We start from the raw sequence: 18916 nt of genomic DNA on the forward strand, positions 1-18916 counted from the left end.
GTGCAGTCAAGTTTGCATCGGGGCATACATATTCACCAGAATGATAGAAACTAGTAGAATTAAATTGAGAACAGGTTGCACAAATTTGGCTTGTTCAGCCTTGAGTTTAGCAGATTGAGTGCCTGTTTAATTGAAGTGTTAAAATGGTGAGATTTAGTAGGATAGATGCAGGGAAATTATTTCCTCTGATAGAGGAATCGAGAATAAGGGAGCATAATCTTAAAGCTGGAGCTAGGCTGCTTTGAAGTGAAATCAGGAAGCTTGTTTTACACATCAAGGGTAGTGGAAATCAGGGAACTCGTACTCTCTGCCACCCCTGCCCTGCCACGCTCCACCATGACCATGGGCCTGAAATAATAATAACCTTTATTAGTGTCACAAGTAGGCTTACATTAACGCTCCTGTGAAGTTACTGTGAAAATCCCCGAGTCTCCACACTCCGGCGCCTGTTCGGGTACACTGAGGGAGAATTCAGAATGTCTAAATCACCTAATCAGCAGGTCTTTCGGGACTTGGGGGAGGAAACAAAAGCTGGGTCACTTGAAATTTTCAAGACTGATAGATTTTTGTTAAGTAAGGATATAGAGTTTGAGGCTCCTTGGCACCACCTTCCAAACTCACCACTACTTCCATCTAGAAGGACAAAGGCAGCAGACACATGGGAACATCAGCAACTGGAAGTTTCCCTCCAAGCCACTCCCCATCCTAACTTGAAAATATATCACCATTCCTTTACTGTTGCTGGGTCAAAATATTGGAACTCCCTCCCTAACAGCACTGTGGGCGTACTTATACCACAGGAACTACTGCAGTGGTTCAAGAAGGCCACTCACCACCACCTTCTCGAGGGCACTTAGGGATGGGCAATAAATGTTGGTCTAGCCAGCGATGCCCAGATCCCATAAAAATTAATTTTAAAAAGATACATATCAGCCATGATCGACTAGAATTGTCGAGCAACATTGAGGAATGGAATAGTTTAATTGTGCCCCTTTGCAAACTTGACTGCATACTTTTTAGTCCAATGAAACTGAAATCTGTTGTTTTATCCCCTGGCTGAGAAGTATTATTTTGATGCAGAGCTGTAAGGATCGATGGAATAGGTTCACCAAAAACCAGTTGACTATTTTTATATTCAAATTGTTAATGGTTGCAATAGTAACTTATTACAACAGGTTGATTGATGCAGCGACTGCGGATAAGAGGTTGGGAGAACGTTTCTACTTCTGTATTAGAGATTTTTATTAAAGGAGGCCTTTTGGCATGGTATTGGTGGAAACAAGATATTTGAAATAGCTGCATCTAACATTGGAATTGCAGGTGCCAATATAAATCTCATTCCCCACGGATTTATTGTATTTGATACGTGGCAGTATAACTTGACATCAAACTACCTAGCGGATGGTTCATGTTGATTTTGACTATTAGATCCCCACCCTACGTGGCACAACTGTTCTGTTTTTCTCACTGTCAACTGTGCATCACTCATCCTATTTTAGCTACAAATGTGCAAATACATGCATGGCCTATTATCAAGAAATATAGCTGGCAACAGATACGCTTATTCAGAGGAATCTTACAATTTAATTTCTCAATTCTAGGACTCGGTGTTTTAGTTACTGAAAGTAACTGTAGGACCTGGCGTATTCAATTTTATTTCCCTTTTCAAATGTTTTTCTTATTTTTAGCATCTATTCTTAATGTATGGTGAAATGTTGGCATTCTCTCGCATGTAAAGACCATTATTTTATAAGCATCTGCAATAGTCTTTTGAGGATATCTCACTATTCTTCAATACTGAAAGTAAGACACTGACCGTAAAAGTTGAAATATGTTAATTTAACAGTTTGAAATGGGATGTGGGTTTTAATCTGTATATTTAACTGCTGTGTCCTGTTTATTTACAGGGTGTTTGTAGTCCCAGTGTGATATTAGAAGAGTCATCTCCTATAGTACAGTTGGACTATACTCAAAAGATTCTGCTAGTTTCAACTTGCCTACGCTCTGTTCTTGTTTATACTGAGCAGAACATTATCAAGCAAGTTGGAACCCAACCAAGAAAAAAGTAAGCACACAAACATTTTAAATAATTCCAGTTTAATACAGTGCATCAAGTAAAATTGTTTGTGGCGTCTGGTCTGAGTAATCAAAATCATAACATTGTTCACTTAGACTTCCCAACACTTCCATGGTTGTGATCATGCCTGGATCTCGGGTCACAGTCATTATGGCATAGGAGGCCAATGGCCCATCGAGGCTAAGCCAGCTCTCAGCAGAGCAATCCATTCAGTCCCATTCATCCACTGTATCCCAGGTATAAAAATTGTGATCTTCTCGCTCAGTGCCTAAATTATTTTGTGCTGTACTAAAAGTCGTATTAAGACATCCTATATTCCTACTCTGTATGCTGAAGCTTATGGAGGTGAAACATTCTATTGCGGATTGCCATACCATGTATGGAGAGGAGTGGGGTCATTTGTATTGTCTCCTGTACCCTGGGTACACCCCTGTCTTCTGGAGAGCTGAGGAGAGGAAGCTGTAAGAGAGAAATGCAAATTTATTTATTTATTTTTTAAGAAGTATAAATAAATGAAGCCAGTCATCTGCACTGTATAGGAAGCTCTGTAATCAAAACTTGACTGCCAGAGCCAGAAGGAATCATAGAATCAAAGAATTATAGTGCAGAAAGAGGCCATTCAGGCCATCGAGTCTGCACCAGCCCTTGGAAAGAGCACCCTATCTAAGCCCACACCTCCACCCTATCCCAATAACCCCACCTAACCTTTTTGGACACTAAGGGCAATATAGCATGGCCAGTCCACCTAAACCTGCACATCTTTGGACTGTGGGAGGAAACCGGAGCACCCGGAGGAAACCCACGCAGACACTGGAGAACAGACAGTGACTCAAGCAGCGAATCGAACCTTGGACCCTGGAGCTGTGAAGCAACAGTGCTAACTACTGTGGTACCGTGCCGCCTCAAAGACAGGCTCTTAAATTAATTTGCCACAAATGAGGTACAGATTGTACACTCTAGCCTGAATAATTAACCTTTGAATGAACTCCTCTTCAGTACATCTGCAATAATTTTCTGATCTAAAAGGTTATAGCCCCAGCTTTGCACCATAATATTTGAAGATGATTACCAATACGTTGGGCAGGAGCTTGCATTCCTCTGTTAGCAGGTTTTCAGGCACTGGGGCTCATAGAATTCCCCAGGTGGACTTGCTGCCTGCCTCTGAACTGTCCGCAATTCTATGTGGAGCCAGCAAGGGCCATCACCTCGCCCTAACAGAGTCATTCATAGCAGGGGCAGGGGGCACCTCCCCAAGGCCCCCCTTTCCATACCAGGTGTCCCTCTATCCCAGGTCTCACCTCCGGAAATTAGGATCTTGGGACTGCTTGAAGTCCCTGTCCTAGCCCTTGCCCTTACTGGCGCTGCTGGGGCTACAGAGCCGCTGGCCAATGGGAAACTCCTTCAGATGAGGGAAGAGTATATCAGCTAATTAACTCTCCTTTAAGTGTTAAATGATTGTGGGGCTGCTGCTATTGGCAGGGATACGTCCCCCTCTCACTCTTCAGACGGCAGGGTGGGAAACCCCACCATCCAAAATATATTGCCGATTGAAAGTTTTCGGAGTAATAATGTGGACGAATAATTTGAGATCTTCAAGCTCCAGCTATTAATTGTATAGAAATGTGTCGGTCATTTTTTTTACTTAATATGTCTATGGCTGAGAATAATCCATTTACTTCTTGATATAGAATGTCACATTTCTTCCAAAGGTGCAAACTGAGTATTATTAAAAATTAGTTTTGCATATTAGAAAAATATAATATTTTATATAGATCTAATTTTATACCCTCATGAAAACAATGGCCTGAAATAGCTTTAATTTCCCATTTCTCTAGCGCTGGCAGATTTGGTGCCTGTTTCATACCAGGCCTCTGTAAACAGACTGATGTGAATTTATATGCTTCAAGACCTGGACTTCGTCTGTGGAAATCTGATGTACAAGGGGTTGTTCAGTCAACACTCCTTTTAAAAAACGTATTTGCTAGTGGAGTGAAGCCAATTGAACTGTTACCTCGAGCAAGTTCGGCAACTGGAAGCAAAGGTATTGGTCAGCCATATGAGAGAAATCTTGGGCTGTTGGAGTGCTTCCTACACGATGGATGGGTGCTGAGCTGGACTAAGACGAGTATTTATGTGATGGATGCAGTCAACCAGGTATGCAAAATAGAAGTTGCTATTATCTAAACAGCCACATTTCTATGATGCTGTAATATGAATGATGAGTTGTTTGTTCATGTTGATCAATATGAATATTGATTCTATATATATATGTGAAAATATTGGAGCCATCTCAGATGGCCACCTGCAAAAGACCATGGGAATTATGGTCAACCCAGGACTCAGACACACTCAGAGCATGTGTGTATTTGCACCCCAGATAGCTAGACGCGATCAAAACCTCCAGTCGTTTGCATTCTAATGGCCCATTTCCCCAGAACAAAAGGATTGTACTCAAGTAACCGATACAGATGCAGGCTAACCGGCGCCACTCCCTTTGCTAAGAAAGCCCAAACAGCCACGGTCTGACCGCTCAGGACACGCCCAGCCATCAAGGCACCCGCCCCTTTATTGGCCAAAATCGAAGGCAGTGATCGAAGCCTGCCGAATTATTGGGTCCAAAGCTAAGGACCGCCCCAAAGAGCGCAAAATCCCAGAGGGATAAACAGAGACACAGCCACGTGTTCGGTCTCTCTTAGCCCCAGCTTACACCTAAAACCAAGTGTAGCATTACGACCAGAAGATAAATTCAAGACCAACGATCGCTCCAGACGGATGAGCCCAGCAGAAACGAAGCCACTTCTTCTTCCCAGCCACGCAAGATCCGAACAAAGGCCTTGTTCATCTGCAAAGAGCCGGTTGCTCTGAAATTTAGTATAGGTTATTGTAGTTGTTAGGTGTAGTTTAACTTGTAGTGTTTTATGTTGCAAGTCGAAGTAATCCTTGTGTGTAAATAAACTATCTTTGAACTTGAACTGACTAACTGGTTGTTTGGTCTTTGATCGATATCCGGTAAAGCCTTGTGGTGGTATCATTTGATACCTGACTACTCTGAAAAGCAATATTATTATTAATAACTGGCATATCTGGTTAATTTGGCAACATTATTGGTGACGCTAGTGGGATAGTATTCCACTCATTAAAAAGAGCAACAATATGTATCCAAAGGCAGCATAATTCTTCGGTACCAATTAAGTATCATCCCAAGTTAAGAGACTTTATGCATTGCAGGCTTTTCTTTGGCTCCAAGTACAATTAGTAAACAAATTAACATTAATGCTGCGTGCGTTAAAGGTAAATACTGTGTGCAAATAATTTTGGGTATAAAGCAGTTTCCTTCTCTCTTTACCCACTCCCCACTCCTGTCTGATTTCAAAAAGAAGAATTTACATTTTCAATCTTGTTCAATCTGGTGACTGAACTTGTTTATAATAAATTGCAGTCTAGCATGTGTAATAATCTAATTTAATAGCACTCAGCTGTTTTATGGTATAAGCTTAATTGAATAGTTAGTTCTACCTGCCTGGGAATAGGGCCCTTGGCTGCTTGTGCCAGGTGTTTCCTCTTTTCTAATACTTTTCTAGAACCAATTTGTATGTCAGCTATAAGACCATGTAGAAGCAAACAAACAGGGTTGCTGGTGAAAGTACAGTACAAATGGAAATTAATTTCAAATAAGATTTCTTGCACAGATGTTGATTCTTCCAAAGGGTGTGTTGAATGATTTATTTTGTTTTGGAAGATTTTTCCAATTGGTTAGGTAAACAAACAAATTTCAAAAGGATTAAAATTCTCTACTACTTAATCTTAATTTAAAAGTTTTAACAAAGGTTCATCTGGACTCAAAACGTTAGCTCTTTTCTCTCCTTACGGATGCTGCCAGACCTGCTGAGATTTTCCAGCATTTTCTCTTTGCTATCCATGTATTTGTCGAGATGCCTTTTGAACGCTGTTAATGTATCTGCTTCCACAGTCTCTCTGGCAACGCGTTCCAGGCACTCATCACCCTCTGTTTAAAAATAAAAACCTGCCTCGCACATCTCCTCTAAACTTTGCCTCACGAACCTTATACCTATGCCCCCTGGTGACTGACCCCTCCACCCTGGGAAAGAGTGCCTGCCCATCCACTCTATCCATGTCCCTCAATCTTGTAGTCTAAGGTTGACTGACTGGTGGTATGTTTAAGATTTTGCAAACATGGCATATATCTTGTGTTGCAATGTTATGTGAATGTTCCTAATGGTAAAATACAAGGTGAACATTTTGTAAAGGGCAATTATATTTGCTTGTTATTGTAGGCATCTTGCCACCAGGTGGCATCAAATATGTACAACAGCTATTTGTGTTGATATTGTGCCTTTTAATGTAACAAAATGCCCCAAGACATTTCACAACAGCATTATAAAGCAAAATATGACATTGATATTCAATGATATTACCATTGCTGAATCACTGATTATCAACAGCCTGGGAGTTACCATTGATCAGAAACTGAACCAGACGAACCATGTAAACACTTAAACTCACTTGAAACTATACCTTATTTCTAATGTTTGCCAATACAAATATAAATCCCTTAAAATTACTTTTGGTTTCCTAACAGGACTAAGGCATCCTAATTTTTAAAGTGGAATTGAAAACTAAAAGAAACTAATAGAAAACCCATTTGCATCCTAAATGGGTAATGTCCAATTGGCCTGAGTACAAAGCTGCAAGAAAACAGCGAGCGCGAAAGAACACAAGAAAGAGCAGAAACGTCAAATATTCATTCTACCAAAGGGAAAAATATTGGCTTGCATGTACTGGAGAACAAGCCTGACCTCAGGATGCAGTACAGTTTGGGCTTAATCATCAGCTCTAATTTGTTAAAAGAAATAAAATAAATACCATAAATTCAGAACGTCTTAAATTTCAGACTATCCTAGCAGAATACTAAATAGTGCAAACACTGTTAAGGACAAAGTGCTTGAAACCCCAAGGAAGTCTATTCTAAAAATAGCTACAGGTGCTTGAGTAGGATCAGAAAAGTGTAAACTCAAGGACCAATTTATTTTCGTTATTCATTCATGAGATGTGCGTTGGCAAGGCCAGCATTTGTTGTACATCCCTAATTGCCCCGAATGAGTGAACCATTTCAGTGAGCAATTAAGAATCTGCCACATTGCTGTGGGTCTGTAGTCAGGTGCAGACCAGGTAAGGATAGCAGATTTCCTTCCCTAAATGACATTAATGAACCAGATGGGTTTGTACAACAATCGGTGATAGTTTTGAGTTATCCTCACTGGAATTGGCTTTTAATTGCAGACAAATTCATTTAATTTAAATTCTACCTTCTATTGTGGGATTTGAACCCATGTCCTTGGAGCATTAGCCTCAGGATTACGAGCCTAATGACTTTGCCACTTCTAGTGACATTGTCGCGCCAACACCATCTCCCCAAATGCACGACAAAGTTGGAGCACCACCGTGTCATCCTCCTATTCCGTTTACATTAAGATGAAACTCTGCTTTTCCATAATGGCTTTAAGGGCCCAAAGAGAAAATACGTTTTGACGTATCTACTGAGTTTGACAGCGCAACAATTCACTAAGTTGTCAATATTGCTCTGAGGAGATAGGCTATAGACAATGGTGGAAACTTGGTGGGTGCCATGTGATTCTGTTCACAAACTGAACAAAACTGAGATTCATTTCAATTAGCACTCGGGGATTTTCAAATTGGTTTCGACCAAAACCTTCATGGGATGAGATAACTCAGAAATAAAAATAGTGGCTCTGATTGACTCGCCAGCCTTTTGGGAGTTTTGTTTTTGAATTGTATGGATATTGGCAATATTCATTTGACAAATTTTAAATGCACAAAACATTGAGGTCTTGTTCAGAAAATGCAGGAAATTCTCTGGTCAGGCAGCATTTATGGAGGGTCAGTGATTTTTTATTAAAACTGGAAAAAGTTAGAAATTTAATTTTTAAGCCTACCCACGGCTTGGGGAGATATCCTAGTGAAAAATTGGCGGCCTCCCAGCGGGCACTATGCTGAGGGTCCAACAGTGCTAAATTGGATGGTGGCCCTGGGGTCGCTCACTTAATTGACTGTAGCTGGCAAATTATGACCCCAGATCCTGCGGCCAGCGGCAGCAGCAAGATGGATGGCCTTCTTTCAGGCCCTCGTGATGGGACTTGGGCCCTCCCAGGAAGATCCAGCCCTAAATGTTTTTGTCTAACTAAAAATGTTCTTTAATCCTCAAAAGGTGAAGTTGATGCAAGTCACGCCAATTAAGCAATATCACGTTTTTGATATTTAATTCATGACATTTGCAGGCTTTGATTGGTGCACTGGAAGGGCTCAGTGGCATTGTGTCTGTTTCCTGTACAGAAGATGAAATTTTCATGTTGACTGATGACCGTAATATTGTCCGGATTTCCAGCAAACCAGAAGGGTTGATGACAACAGGTAGGACAACACTATTTTAGGCTGAGTTGGGAAATTTCCATGTATGTGGTATGGAGTCATATAGATCAGCAAAATACCAAATTGGATGCTTGGGCCTTGCTTAACTTGCTGACTCCTGGAAATTACAGTTAGCCTCAGTATCTGTGGTCTACCAAAGTGTGGAAAATCGGGTGAAACATGTGCTTCTGGCTGCAATCATATAGTCCTCAATTAAATCTTTTTAAAAAAATTTAGAGTACCGAATTATTTTGTTCCAATTAAGGGCAATTAAGTGTGGCTAATCCACCTACCCTGCACATCTTTGGGTTGTGGGGGTGAAGCTGGGAGAATATGCAAACACCACATGGACAGTGACCCGGGGCTGGGATCGAACCCAGGTCCTCGGCGCCGTAATTAGCAGTGCTAACCACTGTGCCATGTGCCGCCCCTGTCCTTAATGAAATCTTCATGAAGAATGTCAAGGCAATCAAATAGAGGAGGCTAAAAGCAAATTACTGCAGATGCTGGAATCTGAAACAAAATACTGGACAATCTCAGCAGGTCTGACAACATCTATGGAGAGAGAAGGGAGTTAACGTTTCGAGTCTGGATGACCGTCCAAGCTGGGGAGAGCTAGATTTAGGGTCAGATTTATCCTGGTGTTGGGAGGGGGTGGTTGGGGTGGTGGCTTGGAGGGGTGGGTCTGGATAGGGGGTCAGGGATAGGTGGAGATTGACAAAGCTTCCGTGGACAGAAAGACAAAAGGAATGTAAATGCCGGTGATTAAGGCTAAGAAGGGTGCTGATGGTAGCATGTAAAGAGATTAGAATGTGTGATTGGCAGAACAAAGGTGAGCAGTGAGTCAAAAGGCTATTCAGCCCAATGTGCCAATGCTGACTCTTTGGAAGAGCGATCCATTTAGTCCACTCCATGCACTCACCGCCCTGACTCTCCCCATAACCCTGTAAAGCTTTTCTCTTTGGGTATTTATTTAGTTAAGAAATGTGAATCTTAATATTTGTCACCCCTTCCATAGTTGAAATGGTTAATTATATTCGCCATCTAGACCAATGCATGAAGTGTCCCATGTGGTGAGTGCCAAGAGCTGCAGATTTCTCTGGACTGAACCCTGTCTTAATTCATTGCCTGTATTTAAAGAGGATGAAACAGGGGGGAAAGAAAAGTGAGGCCTAATTTAACCGATACGCATTCTGCTGAAGCACATTATTGGAAAGTGTTTCCAGGGAGGGATGGATGAAAACAACATTGGAGATCAGCAGCCACAATCTACTAACAGTCCCAAAGGACTGAAGGAGTTCTGCCATCTGCATTGAATTTTCTTCTTTTGGTATATAGCCCTGTAAATCCTGTTTTGCTCTATTTTCCAAGTTCGTAAAGGTTTACATGATATCTGACGTCAACAGTTTATTTAATGTGATAAAGTCCATGTTGATTTCCACAGCACAAGGATTGTGTTTGGCATGTGAAAATTAAACTGGACTTTTATAACCCACAAAATCATTGACTGTGAGAAAAACGTTTCAGAAAATTTGTTAATGACCGTACTTTTATTTAATCTTAGTCTTCCGCAATTGGAGGTTGGAGGTGAAAAAGGTGCCCAATGTAACTCCTTTTTTTACCAATGTCAAGTTGCATCTAAATATCCTCCCAGTCTCATTTGAATATGTCTAAACTCAAAATGGGTGCAATTGGGAATAAACCACCCCAAATAATCGGGGCCTAAGGAAACACAACCCACACTGGTATTTCCTTTTAGCCTTAAAATAGAGTATAAATTTGAACTAATTTCACCATCTTCTGTAAGTCCAAGGAAAGCTTTCACTTTAAATGTCTTGTATGTTACTCCAAATATAGGAACTGAAAATATAGAGTCAGTCTTAGTGAGGATTTATTTTTAAACTGAAAGGAAAATTTAATTAAAATATGTCTGTGGCGCAAATAGTAGCACTCTTGCCTCGGGGTCAGAAAATCTTAGGTTCAAGACCCACTCAAAGACTTGAGCAAACAAATTAAGGCTGGCATTCCAGTACAATACTGAGGGAGTGATGTACCATCTTTCAGATGGTACATTTAACTAAGGCCCCTTCTGCTCTGTCAGGCAGATGTAAAATATCTGATGACACGAAGAGCGGAGCGTTATTCCTGCTGATTTGGCCAATATTTATCCATTAATCAACATCACAAAGAACAGTAGATTATCTGGTTTGAGGGAGCTTGCAGAGCACAAAGTGGCCGCTGCTTTTCCTACATTATAACAGTGACCAAGCTTCAAAAAGCACTTCTTTGGCTGTAAATCACTTTGGGACATCCTGTGATTGGGAAAGGTGGTGTATAAATCCAAATCTTTTTTAAATACCAGAAATGTGACTTGTTTTCTGATGTGCCTGAAAATTTAGTAGCTGTTGAAAGACTCCAAGAAAAATCGTATTTGAAAAGTCCTGAGAGTCTATGTAATCAGATTCCTCCCAATATAGGGTTTGATGGACAGATGTATAAAATTAAGGAAATTTCGGTGTTGTTAAGTTGCCATGAGCTTCTTGCTTAGATACTTGACCTACACAGTGCTGACAAGTAATCTTGAGACATGGTGCATGGTGAATCAATTGTAATTTATGATCAACCTGGATTTCCATATTGCAGATTATAGCCTAAGCAGGTGATTCTTGAATCTCCTCTCCATATCCCCCTCCTTCTCCTCCAGGGACCATGCCCTAAGAGGCTGTTGCCGATCATTTACTTCCATTGGATTGGTCCATGATTATGCTTGGCAAAGTACTGCAGTGGTTTTCTGTTGCTTTCTGCAATCTGGTTGAGAAGAAACCTATCCTGCTCTTCCCACCTGCCATCAGACATATTGGAAGAATTTACAGGCTGATAATTAATCTGTTTGGCCATGCCATGAACACTTGTGCCCAGAGCTTCTGGCCCAGAAGGAGGGCATTACCACTGCGCCACAAGGCACAAATTTCTGAAAATTTGATACCATTTTTCAGGACTCTTGATTATATTTTAATGAAAGACTTATTTTGCCTGTTCCATTAAACTCATAATAGGCCACAATAAAGTACGAGTAAGTAAGGGGTAACATATTGGCATGGATTGAAGATTGGCTAGCTAACAGGAAATAGTTGGCGTAAATGGGTCTTTTTCTAGTTGGCAGGATGTGAAGTGGTTTGCCACAGGGATCAGTGCTGGAACCTCAACCACTTTACAATTTATATGAATGGGATGAAGCGACTGAAGGTAGAGTTGCTAAATTTGCTAATGCCATAAAGATAGTGAAGAGGACGCAAAGTGGCTATGAAAGGACAAAAATCTGGCAGATGGAGTAAATGTGCGCAAATGTGAAATGTCTATTTTGGCTGGAAGAATAAAAAATAAACTTATTATCTAAATGGTGAGAGATTGCAGCGCTCTTGAGGTGCCGAGGGATCTGGGTATCCTAGTGCATAAATCACAAAAGGCTGGTATACATGTACAACAAATAATTAGGAAGGCTAATAGAATGTTATTGTGAGGGGGAATTGATTACAAAGGTAGGGAGGCTGTGCTTCAGTTGTATAGGGCATTGATGAGACCACATCTAGAGTATTGTATATAGTACTGGTCTCCTTATCTAAGAAAGAATGTAAACTCATTAAAAACAGTTCAGAGAGGGTTTACTAGACCAATACAGGAATGAGTGGGTCATCTTATGAGGAACGGTTGAAGAGGTTAGGCTTGTATCCATTGGAGTTTAGAAGAGTTAAGAGGCTACTTGTTCAAAACCTTCAAAATCCTGAGGGATATTGGCAGGTTGGAAGTGGAGAGGATGTTTTCTCTTGCCAGAGAATCTAGAACTAGGGGTTACTTTTTCAAAATAAGGGGTTGTTCATTTCAGACCAAGCAGAGGAGAAATATTTTCTGTCAGAATCATGAATCTGGTAACTGAGTATATATGAAAATTACAGCAAAGTCTAAACCTGGGAACTTTTTATTTTATAACCTGCATCTGGCTCTGGCCTAATTTTGCAACATCTGCAATAGTACAGTAATCATGTCTATAATGTAAAAATTGAAACTGTTTACAGTTCCGTGATGGAAAGAGGAATGAATCTCTTTGTGTTTTTTTTCCCATCGGCTCATTTCCAGTGATACCACATTTGCAGTAAAAGTACAGTCGGTGTATTGTTACGATTGTGGTTAGCACTGTTGCTTCACAGTGCCAGGGACCCGGGTTCGATTCCCGACTTGGGTCACAGCCTGTGCGGAGCCTGCACGTTCTCCCCGTGTCTGCATAGGTTCTCCAGGTGCTCTGGTTTCCTTCCACAAATCCCAAAATATGTGCTTGTTAGGTGAATTGGACATTCTGAATTTTCCCACAGTGTACCGAACAGGTGCTAGAATGTGGCGACTAAGGGATTTTCACAGTACCTTCATTGTAGTGTTAATGTAAGCCTACTTGTGACACTAATAAAGATCATTATTAAAAGACTGGTTCAAATTACCAGTCAGTGAAGTTGCTGCATTGGACAATTTCTCCAGGATTTATATAATTTTTTTCCAACTTTATTTAAAAGGCACAAGCATGAGAAACCTGGTTCCTCCTGATTGGAAAATCTAAGGCGAGGGATTTGGGTCTAAAAATTAGGTCCACCTTTCATCAATGAAGTTAGGAAAACTGTGCACACGCAAAAGGGTGATAGCAGTTTGGAATACCCTCTCTGCAGATGGTCACTGATATTACGTCAGTTGTAATTTTAAAACTGAAAGATTTTATTTTCAAATTTAACTTCAAATAGACGTGGACAATGACAGAGTGTTGTCTTCAGGTTTTCTTTTAAATATTAAGCTTTGTCCAGTGAAGAATCCCTGCCTTCAGGGGCAAAAGGTTATTAAAATGCTGTTTGTGGAAACTGTCCTGAGTCGCAGATTTTTTTTCCTTTTTCCAAAAGCAGTTTTGAAATCTGTAAATTTAATACTGACTTAATTGCATTTTCAGGTGTACATTCACAAAGAGATTCTGCGCTGGCAGCCAGTTCCAGTGAATTAGTTCAAGAAACAGTAATCACAACAGACTCAAAAGAAATGCAAAGTGAAAATAGAGCTTCAGGGACTGGTCATTTTGAAGTGCAACATCCATGGTCTTCCGAACCCGAGCAGAGTTTGAATGCAAAAATCAATGCTGAAAGATATGTGTGGGATGAGACGAGAGAAAGAAGATATTCAGAAAGTGAGCCAAGGAGCAGAAGCAGTTCTATAAACAGTGGTATTAGTGTTTTTAGCCATGTGACAACTCCAGAGCAGCAGGTTGGAGCACTTTCCTCATCTATGGGATTAACCAAGATTCCAGACTCCTCCGAAAGGTTCAGGACAATAAACATGGAAGAATTTAACCAACAGCTCATTGTTGTTCCTGTAAAAAAGAAGAAGAAACGGAAGCAAGGTATTTTACATGTAACCGTTCACTTTATAGAACATAAAATCCCCCAAGGGGCGGCGCAGTGGTTAGCACTACTGCCTATGGCGCTGAGGACCTGGGTTTGATCCCGGCCCCGGATCACTGTGTGAAGTTTGCCCCCCCCCATCCTCGTAACCCTGGGTATTTATCGTGGCCAGTCCACCTAACCTGCACATCTTTGGACTGTGGGAGAAATCTTAAGCATCCAGAGGAAACCCACACAGACATGGGGAGATCTCCACACAGTCACCCAAGGCCAGAAACAAACTCATGTCCCTGGCGCGGTGAGGCAGACATGATAATCACTGTGCCACCATTCCTGATCCACTTTTATTAATTGCAATAATGGTTTGGTAGTGCAGAATTTTATTTTTGATGAATAAATAAACATGCTGTTAAAACCATTTGTTCTTGGACACTTTGGACAAATTCGCAGAAATACCAATTTAATCACGGTAGCCATTCAGCATGATGAACAAAATTTTCCACCTACGGTAAAGGATGCATTAACCTTCATGAAGACCATACAGGGGTTGCATATCAATAGCAATGCCGCACCCATGTGTTCGTTCGACATTGCTGGCCTATGAACCAGTGTACCGTCCAAGGAAACGATGGGCATTTGCACCAAGTTACTATAGCATTGCAATCTAGATCATAGTATCATGGAATTTACAGTGCAGAAGGACACCATTTGGCCCATTGAGTCTGCACTGGCCCTTGGAAAGAGCACGCTACTTGAAAATGAAAAATGAATGAAATGAAAATCGCTTATTGTCACGAGTAAGCTTCAATGAAGTTACTGTGAAAAGCCCCTAGTCGCCACATTCCGGCGCCTGTTCGGGGAGGCTGGTACGGGAACTTAAGCCCACTTAAGTCCACTGGTACAAGCCCACATCTCCACCCCATCCCCGTAACACAGTAGCCCCACCTAAGCTTTTGGACACTAAGGGGCAATTTAGCATAGCCAATCCACCTAACCTGCATATCTCTGGACTGTGGGAAGAAACCCATGCAGATACTAGGAGAAAGTGCAAACCCCACACCCCCACTTACCCGAAGCCGAAATTGAACCCAGGTCCCTAGAGCTGTAAGGCAGCAGTGCTAACCACTGTGCCACCCTTGTGCCACATTTGTTTGAATCGCTATTGAACTGTGCCTCCCTTGTACCATAATTATTTGAATTGGTATTGAACTTTTGAACTCCGTAACTCGTGCAATTGAATTCAGTTTTAACACCATGGACACCAGAATTCATAGGATTCCCTCCAGGCCCAGCCCTCTTGGGCATCTTTGGCGATTTCCAGAAGAAATGTGTCTTCGATGGATGACACTGAACATCCTATCCCTTGCAGCTTCCCGATACATAGATTATATCTTTGTTATATTAGAATATGCATAAAAGAACTTCCTTAAACATCATAAGGGGCTCCACCCTGCTCTCAAATTCACCCTTTGAGATGGAGCAGTCAAATGAACTCCCTTTCCTTGACATGTTAGTTGAGAAATCTGCCAAGGAGTACTCCACTACTGTCTACTGCAAGCCTACCTTCACTGTTAATAGACGTGTTGGGATTCCTACAGTTTCACGCACTAAGATTGACCTTACCTTAACCTTGTAAATAAGACCCAAGCCATTTGGTAACTGTGCTGAAATAGGAGCATCAAAGACATCCTGCGGGATAATGGCTACCCTGATCAGATCATTGCATGCAGTTTATCGTGCAAACTCATGAATGGGTTTAAGGTGCCACTTTTGACCCTGAAAAGTGCCCAGTCTACCTCTAATTACTCTGGAAGAGTAGGGTGTCTCAAAGATTTCAACAGCAGGTGAAGCTAACCGTTTCACACTGCTACTATGCAGTAGCAGCACGAGTGATATCCTCCACTAACAGGATGCTGCAGTCAAGACAAAAAAAGCATTCTGCCCATCACACAAATGAGTAATGTGGTAATTGAATTTTAATGCCAGGATGATGCCAGGTAAGGGGCTGCACGTCCCACAAACTGACAGATTGTATCAAACAGCACATTCCTTCGACTGTTCGCAACAGACAAGGTGTCAACTGTACTCAACCAGTCCGTGCTTACAAAATCCCCATGAAATGTCATTCCACAATTGAACAGCCACTTTTTAAACAATCCTGATACCGCTAAGAGTTACACTGGCACTCAATTTAAGATTATCAGTCAGTTTCACACTGTGGCTCATTTACACAAGCTAGAAGCCAGATATATTCACATGCAGGGCCCTGTCCTTAACAGACAGAAGGAATATGTGCATGCACTGTGCCTTTCTCAACTAAACTACAGCTTGGGGGCTGGCCAATCCCCATGATAATGGCTTGACCAATCGAAGTTGACCTGCCTAGTTTAAATTTAAACAAAATCTTGGCCGTTAACTGTTCCCAGGTGCGTTCTCCATGGCAACACCGCGACCATTCAGCCAACCTGCCTACCAATGAGCAATCTTCTCATAACAGTATAAATTGTTGCCTTTTACAATTGATATTCTTGCGAATTTGTGCTATTAGTGCAAGATGAGAATCTTCGACAGCATGTCTTTTTCAGCAATTTCAATAATGTAAACTTGGGCCATCTACTTTAAAACCATAGGACATTTCAATCACAAACCTTTGGAAACCTGAAGTGAAACAACAATCACTTTCTTCAGGTGGCTTTATTTATTAATTATAGTTTGACACACAATCCGCTTCCAAAATTGGATATTTCGGTGGGATAAACTGGAAAAATTAGTACAAATAATCTGTCAGTAATTAGAGAGCATAAATTTACTTTCGTGGAAGGAGCAGAGATAGATGTTGCGGGATTTGTTTTTGCATTGGTTTGGGATTTCTCTACCGGAAGCAATTGTAGTAACATAATCTATTCTAGATGTGATGGATTGAATGCCCTTCTGTGTTGTTAGACGTTTACAACTTTGTTCTGGATGTGCAAGGGTTAGAATTGAAGGATTAATTTTTTGGGGCTCATCAAGGATTTTGTTTTAACTAAAGTTATTTGGTAATACCAAAGCACAGCTATACATTGTAGCTAATTGTAATATTACATTACCTATTCTGGAATTATCTGATTTCTTGTTTTTCTTCTCCCCCCCCCCGCCAAAGTCTTGTATTTTTCAATAATTGCATGTTATCTCTGTTGTACAGCAAGTTCTGCATCAGAAGGCAGCCTCGTCAAACATGAAATTGACTGTTCCAATAGCTCCCAAAGTTCAGAGCCAGCACTTCTGAGTGACTTCGCTACTGATGGCTCTGTAACCACTACTTGTGACTTATCTGATCAAATGAGCTTGTTGAGCAGCAGCCTAGATTACTTGACCACTGATTCTCCTGAACGAGAGAACCAGATTAGTGCAGAATTGAATGTTATTTTACAGGAAGAAAATTCCAGCCTTCTTGGCACCAAAAAACCTCCTGAATCTGTGCCGTCGTTACAAGATCATCTCCCTTCAGACTGTTCACCAGAATCTTTGAAGGTGACAAATACAGTGAATGAAAAGACATGTTCCTCTAATCTGTGCTTGGCAGAATGTTTAAACCCTGAATCTTCTGTCAAATTGGAAATTTTAGACAGTTACTGCAGTGAAAATGGAGCTCGCAGAGGCAAGATTTCCACATTAAATTGTTCTGAACCAGTAATCAGACGGCAAGAAAATTTTGATGGTCCGATATTTGATGCAGTTTGCAAAAGTGAACCTTTGGAATTAAGATCTCAAGATCCAGAAAATAGGGGGTTGGCTGGCAGGCTAAATTTGCAAGCATCTTTAAGTGAAAGCTCAGAGTCTTTCCTGGATGAACGACACGCACTGCTGATGAGAATTCTATCACCAGATAAAGAGCAGGTCAAACCGGTAACCAAAGCTTTTTCGCAATTGTATGATTCATACAACGAGCCACATTTATTAGATTCAACTGAAACTCGACAAACTTCTGAGGCTGTTTGCTCTGTTGATAATGGTGCCACTGAAAAAAAGAATGTGCAAGAACAACTTTCATCATCCAGTGACGATGAAGATATTTATGCTCATGCAGGGACCCATTCGTCATCAGAAGGGAACATAACCGAACTGTGTCTCGGTTGCAATGCTCAAAATTCACTGGGGTCAGTGTTTCAAGATCTGAATAATTCTGCTGCTGATGAATTGGAGCTTTTAAAATCTGATCAGGTAAAGCGTGTTTTGTAAGCTAGTGTCCAAGTTTAGATTTATGAGCTTGCTTCTTCTGTAGTCTGTTTTTCAATTATCATCTGTTTAACATTTAACAGAGAATTGCATGAGCAGTGAAAAAGCTTGAGATATTTTGTCAGAATTCTGTCAATCCCTTACTGACTTCAATATGGAGACTGTAAAACTCTTGTTTAAATTGGCACATTTTTTGATATGAGGATTTAGCTAATGGGTCCTTGAAGAGTGGGGTGGGGGAAATCATTGCAAGTTAATTGACTTCTCATTATCTTGTATTAATAGTTTGCTGAGAGCTGGATGGGTTACAGTGGCCCCGGGCATAGTATCCTCAGCCTGGTAGTGTCCGAGAAGCATGTCTGGTGTCTAGATTACAAGGGTGGGCTATACTGTAGCCCTTATCATGGTACAAGTTTGCGGTGGCAGAAGTTTGAAGATGGTGTCCAGCAGGTGGCAGTATCGCCATCAGGTCAGTAAAGATACAGTGATCTTGTTTTGACAGTCTCTGCCTTACTACAGTAATTATGCAGCTAAAATTTCAAACATTTAGTAAAATTCCAATCTTCGATTTTTGTAGCTTGCTTGTAGATTTCTAATTTCAAACGGAATATAAATTATGTACACAAATGGTAAAATCTGTGTGGCAGCTTGTGAAGAGGCTAACTCGGTAATTAAACAATGAACACAGATTCTGTATATACTGCTCCTGTGCCTTATTTGCAAAACAAATTGTTTAAAGTGGAAC

The 18916-nt window shown here is 41.0% G+C and overlaps 1 protein-coding gene across 3 annotated transcripts in view; it reads left to right on the forward strand.

Moving 5' to 3' along the window:
- Positions 1–18916, forward strand: part of tecpr2 (tectonin beta-propeller repeat containing 2) — a 107336-nt gene that overhangs the window by 14651 nt on the left and 73769 nt on the right. For all 3 annotated transcript variants that reach the window (XM_038777249.1, XM_038777242.1, XM_038777233.1), the window contains exons 5-10: positions 1908–2065; positions 3913–4231; positions 8395–8527; positions 13509–13952; positions 17138–18156; positions 18457–18640. In XM_038777249.1, coding sequence (XP_038633177.1) covers positions 1908–2065; positions 3913–4231; positions 8395–8527; positions 13509–13952; positions 17138–18156; positions 18457–18640 — 2257 coding nt within the window. The remainder of the gene's footprint in view (positions 1–1907; positions 2066–3912; positions 4232–8394; positions 8528–13508; positions 13953–17137; positions 18157–18456; positions 18641–18916) is intronic.

Source organism: Scyliorhinus canicula, chromosome 2 (assembly GCF_902713615.1).
Source record: "Scyliorhinus canicula chromosome 2, sScyCan1.1, whole genome shotgun sequence".
Lineage (NCBI taxonomy): Eukaryota > Metazoa > Chordata > Chondrichthyes > Carcharhiniformes > Scyliorhinidae > Scyliorhinus > Scyliorhinus canicula.